The 5,000-nt window shown below is 44.5% G+C and overlaps 1 protein-coding gene across 5 annotated transcripts in view; it reads right to left on the bottom strand.

The window, feature by feature from the left end:
* The window catches only part of LOC115107493 (neurexin-3b-like), a 357,997-nt gene that overhangs the window by 60,421 nt on the left and 292,576 nt on the right, over positions 1 to 5,000 (bottom strand). For all 5 annotated transcript variants that reach the window (XR_010460882.1, XM_065008838.1, XM_065008839.1 and 2 more), the window contains exon 15: positions 4,875 to 5,000. This exon is cut by the window's right edge and continues 46 nt beyond it. Coding sequence is in view for 4 of the 5 variants with exons in the window: in XM_065008838.1 (XP_064864910.1) it covers positions 4,875 to 5,000 (126 nt within the window). In the remaining variant the exon portion in view is untranslated. The remainder of the gene's footprint in view (positions 1 to 4,874) is intronic.

The following is a 5,000-nucleotide window of genomic DNA, read 5'->3' as shown; positions in this document are numbered from 1 at the left end:
CTGCACTTTCACTGACCCCGACAAACAAATGGGCAGACAAGACAAGAGGATGATGGTCCCCCGAGCTCTCTGGGGTTCTGAAGTAATCTTATTTCAATGATGGGAGGTCGCTATCAGCTAGCATGCCACTGGGCATGTATTTTACAGGGTTGAGGAGACTTGGGACAACTCTAAATTAGCTTCTGACCACTAGGCTTTTTTGTATTGTGACACTCTCCGCTTTGGTTCCCTGTAAAGAGGTACATGGGTTTGTTTTAAGTTTCTGAAGGAAAGTCAAATCTTTATTAATCGGCAATCAGATAAGAAATGTTAAAAAATTCAGTTGTCTTGAATGCATATTTTATACGTCCAAAATGATGAACGCAGTCAAAATTCGCCAGAGATGAGAAAGAGATTTAATGAAGAGGTCTAATAAAAATGTCTAATAAACCTTTGGGAAAGCTGTTTCAAATAAACCACTAGATATGTCATCATTCAAGGCCTGCCTGTCTTCAGGTACGTCAGCCATTTAGAATCCCTAGCTTTGGTCCGGGTCCTAAGGCCTTTTCTGCTTAGCTAACCTGAGTGAGAGGAGTGATCCGTTGCTCTCACACACCTGGTGGCTAATAAGGGGAGAGAATCAGGACTAGGTCAGCCCTGCGAGGGAGGCGACAGGACAGAGACATCAAAGGGGAGGACAGCAGACCCAAATGAATGGAGTGTGAAGCACAGTGGAGGATTTCTCCCTCCCTCCCTCCCTCCCTCCCTCCCTCCCTCCCTCCCTCCCTCCCTCCCCTCTCTCTCTCCTTCTCTCCCTCCCTCTCTCCCTCTCTCTCTCTCCTTCTCTCCCTCCCTCAGCTAGGTACCGCCAGCACGCCCCAGGTTCCAAATGAGGTGACGGCCTGATCCACCAAATGGAGCCGGCTGTGTTTGATGACCTCATTTGTATTCAGCCTGTGTAGCCTCCACCTCGACCTGGGAGAGAGAGATACAGGGAGGCAGGGAGGCAGAACCTCTATCCTCTATCTCCCCAGCAGCACAGCTCTCCTTAGGCTGGCTGGCTGGCAGGCAGCAGGCAGACAGGCAGATAACTTTGAAGGCTGATGTGACAGAGGACTGAACACCTTGCCTCCTTACCGCTCCATCCCCCCTCATTCGCCTATTGCGCTCTATCCCTCACTCCCCCCCCCCTCTCTCTCTCGCTCTCTCTCTCTCTCTCTTCTTTCCCTCTCTCTCACTTCTTTCCCCCTCTCTCTCTCTCACTTCTTTCCCCCTCTCTCTCTCTCACTTCTTTCCTCTCTCTCTCACTTCTTTCCCCTCTCTCTCACTTCTTTCCTCTCTCTCTCACTTCTTTCCCTCTCTCTCTTTCTCTCTTCTTTCTCTCTCTCTTTCTCTCTTCTTTCCCCTCTCTCTCACTTCTTTCCCCCTCTCTCTCACTTCTTTCCCCCTCTCTCTCTCACTTCTTTCCCCCTCTCTCTCACTTCTTTCCCCCTCTCTCACTTCTTTCCCCCTCTCTCACTTCTTTCCCCCCTCTCTCTCTCTCTCTCTCTCTCTCTCTCTCTCTCTCTCTCTCTCTCTCTCTCTCTCTCTCTCCCCCTCTCTCTCTCCCTCTCCCTTTCCCTTTCTCTCTCCCTCTCTCTCTCTCTCTTTTCTTTCCCTCTCTCTCTCTCTTTCTCTCTTTCTCTCTTTCTTTCTTTCTTTCTTTCATTCTTTGTAACACTAATGTTTACATTGTCAAAGCAAGTGAAATAAACAATAAAAAATGAACAGAAAACATTACACTTACAAAAGTTCCAAAATAATAAAGACATTTCAAATGTCATATTATGTATATATATAGTGTTGTAATGATGTGCAAATAGTTGAAGTACGAAAGGGAAAATACATAAACATAAATATGGGTTGTATTTACAATGGTGTTTGTTCTTCACTGGTTGCCCTGGTTGCCCTTTTCTTGTGGTAAAATGTCACAAATCTTGCTGCTGTGATGTCACACTGTGGTATTTCACCCAATAGATATGGGAGTTTATGGGATTTATGGGATTTGTTTTCGAATTCTTTGTGGGTCAGTGTAATATGAGTGAAATATGTCTCTCTAATATGGTTATACATTTGGCAGGAGGTTAGGAAGTGCAGCTCAGTTTCTACCTCGTTTTATGGGCAGTGTGCATATAGCCTTCTCTTGAGAGCCATGTCTGCCTATGGCGGCCTTTCTCAATAGCAAGGCTATGCTCACTGAGTCTGTACAAGGTTTCCTTCATTTTGGGTCAGTCACTGTGGTCAGCCTGTGTACTCTCTGTTTAGGGCCAAATAGCATTCTAGTATGCTCTATTTAAAAAAATAATATTTCCAATGTGTCAAGTAATTATCTTTTTGTTTTCTAATGATTTGGGTGGGTCTAATTGTGTTGCTGTCCTGGGGCTCTGTGGGGTCTGTTTGTGTTTGTGGACTGAGCCCCAGGACCAGCTTGCTTAGGGGGCTCTTCTCCAGGTTCATCTCTCTGTAGGTGATGGCTTTGTTATGGAAGGTTTGGGAATTGCTTCCTTTTACGTGGTTGTAGAATTTAATGGCTCTTTCTGGATTTTGATAATTAGTCGGTATCAGCCTAATTTTGAACAAGGCAGTTAACCCACCTGTCCTAGGCCGTCACTGAAAATAAGAATTTGTTCTTAACTGACTTGTCTAGTTAAATAAAGGAGAAAAAAATGGTTATGTCAAATGTTAGTTTCCTTTTGATGGCATAGAAGGCACTTCTTGTCTCTCAGATCCTTCACAGCTTTTTGGAAGTTACCTGTGGTGCTGATGTTTAGGCCGAGGTATGAATAGTTTTGTGTGTGCTCTAGGGCAACGGTGTCTAAGATGGAATTTTTATTCATGGTCCTGGGAACTGGACCTTTTTTGGAACACCATTATTTGTGTCTTACTGAGATTTAACGTCAGGGTCCAGGTCTCTGGTTGTGGTTGATTGCTCAGAGGTGCTTTATTCCGAGGTGTGTGAGTGTGTCTGTGTGTGTGTGTGTGTGTGTGTGTGTGTGTGTGTGTGTGTGTGCATCAGTGGAGGCTCCTCAGGAGGAAGGGGAGGACTATCCTAATATATTCACGTCACCAAATAATTGATTAAAACCCACTGTTTTGCAAAGAAGGTCTACAGTAACTTCAACAGCACTCCGTAGGGCAGCACCATGGTGTAGCCGGAGGACAGCTAGCTTCCGTCATCCTCTGGGTACATTGACTTCAATACAAAGCCTAAGAGGCTTGTGGTTCTCATCGCCTTCCATTGATTTACACAGTGATTATGACAACTTCCAGAGGACATCCTCCAACCTATCAGAGCTCTTGCAGCATGAACTGACATGTTGTCTACTCAAGCAAAAGATCAGAGAATGAAACTACTATTGAAAGCACAAGCTACAGCTAGCTAGAACTCCAGTGCATAAACCTTGGTGAGTAGTTGTCTCAAAGAGAGAGAAGGACAATAGTTGAATAGTTGAGCAGTCTTGAACAAATACATTTTTTTTAAATGAAGGAGAGAGAGAGAGCTATATTTCTTTCATAGCATATTTTATCACTTTCACTTAGCAAGAGAATGCCGCTAGCTAGTTTAGCCTACGCAAACACCTGGCTCAAACAAAGACAGATGCCATGTTAGCTAGCTGGCCTCGGCTATCCGACACTGGAACTCTTTGAAGTCAGGGTAAGTTTTTGGTTGAATTAATTTATAATCACTGCTAAACTGCTTGCTGCTGACTAATATTGCATTATTGTAGGTTTAGTGGGTTTACTAATGCGATAGTTCTAGTAGCTATGTTAATTATGATGTTAATATGGTGACAATGATGTAGGCTGCGTGTAGCGGTTAGCGGTTATGATATGAAGGTTTGGCTTGAAAAGTTTTTTTTGCCTGTTCACAGACAGCTGGTGTGTTGTGCACTGAAGTCCACAAACGAAGGGAAAAGGTGAGAGGAGGAGAGTAATTATACAACGATCAAAGGGATTATGCTATTTGTATGTGACTGCTATGAAAGTGAACTGTGTTAGTGTGTGATCAGGGGTGCATTCATTCCGCCGATTCTGTTAAAAAAGTTTCTTAAATGGAAGCAACCTGAACGAAAAGGGGATAAACATACCTAAATTTGTCCAATAGAAACTCTTGTTTGCAACGGTTGAACTAATGATTACACCCTATATCAGATCAATGTTAGATTGACCTGGGTGAAAGGAATATGAATGACAGTCATCCAATTTGCTATAAGATAAATAAGACCCTGCTCATAAATAATAATAATCGTCCTCCCTCATCTTAAATGGCACCGACCACCACTGGTATGCGTGCATGGTGTGTGAGTGTGTGTGCATGCGTGTGTGGTGCATAACCGTAAGACTGGGGAAATAGACTGGAGCAATGGGCAGAGCGAATAAACAGTTCACATCTGTTCACACTTCAGTAAATTGTAGTGCTTGGCAGGATAGTAAAGTGTCCATCGGCCCACCGAGGGGGAGACTTGCTTGGCCTGCATACTCATGCTGTTATTCTGACTTATCATCCTTGTCAGTTGGCCTTTGTAAACAGGTGATGTCCAGTGGGTCTAACAGAGGTCTACCCTTCACACTACCACTTGTTCCCAATGCACTCCCTATCCCCTTCTCATTGGCTCTAACCCTGTGATATTTGCAGATCTGTAAGGTATAAGCAATATAATGGAATCTCCACCAACACTGCTTAAACCTATTCAGAGCCTTCAGATCTTCAAACATCAAAGGGTTTGGGCCAAGAGGAAAGGGTAGTGAGTGAATTGGGACTGACTTTCTCATCAACACAAGCCAACAGGTTCAACGGTCAGAGTTCCTAGGTCAAAATTGAGTGTAACAGACGCCAGATGGTGATTGGTGGGTACCTGTGGGGAAGTGTTCGTTGATTGGCCAGTTGTCCACCTGCAGAGTGGCGTTGCCCCCATTCCTGGTGAAGCGCACCAGGTGGTACTTCCCGTCGTTGATCGTCATGGTTACCTCCTTCACACTGA

This window comes from Oncorhynchus nerka, linkage group LG24 (genome assembly GCF_034236695.1).
Source record: "Oncorhynchus nerka isolate Pitt River linkage group LG24, Oner_Uvic_2.0, whole genome shotgun sequence".
NCBI lineage: Eukaryota > Metazoa > Chordata > Actinopteri > Salmoniformes > Salmonidae > Oncorhynchus > Oncorhynchus nerka.
Note: the sequence above shows the minus strand (reverse complement) of the source record. Positions and strands in the feature narration are given on the sequence as shown.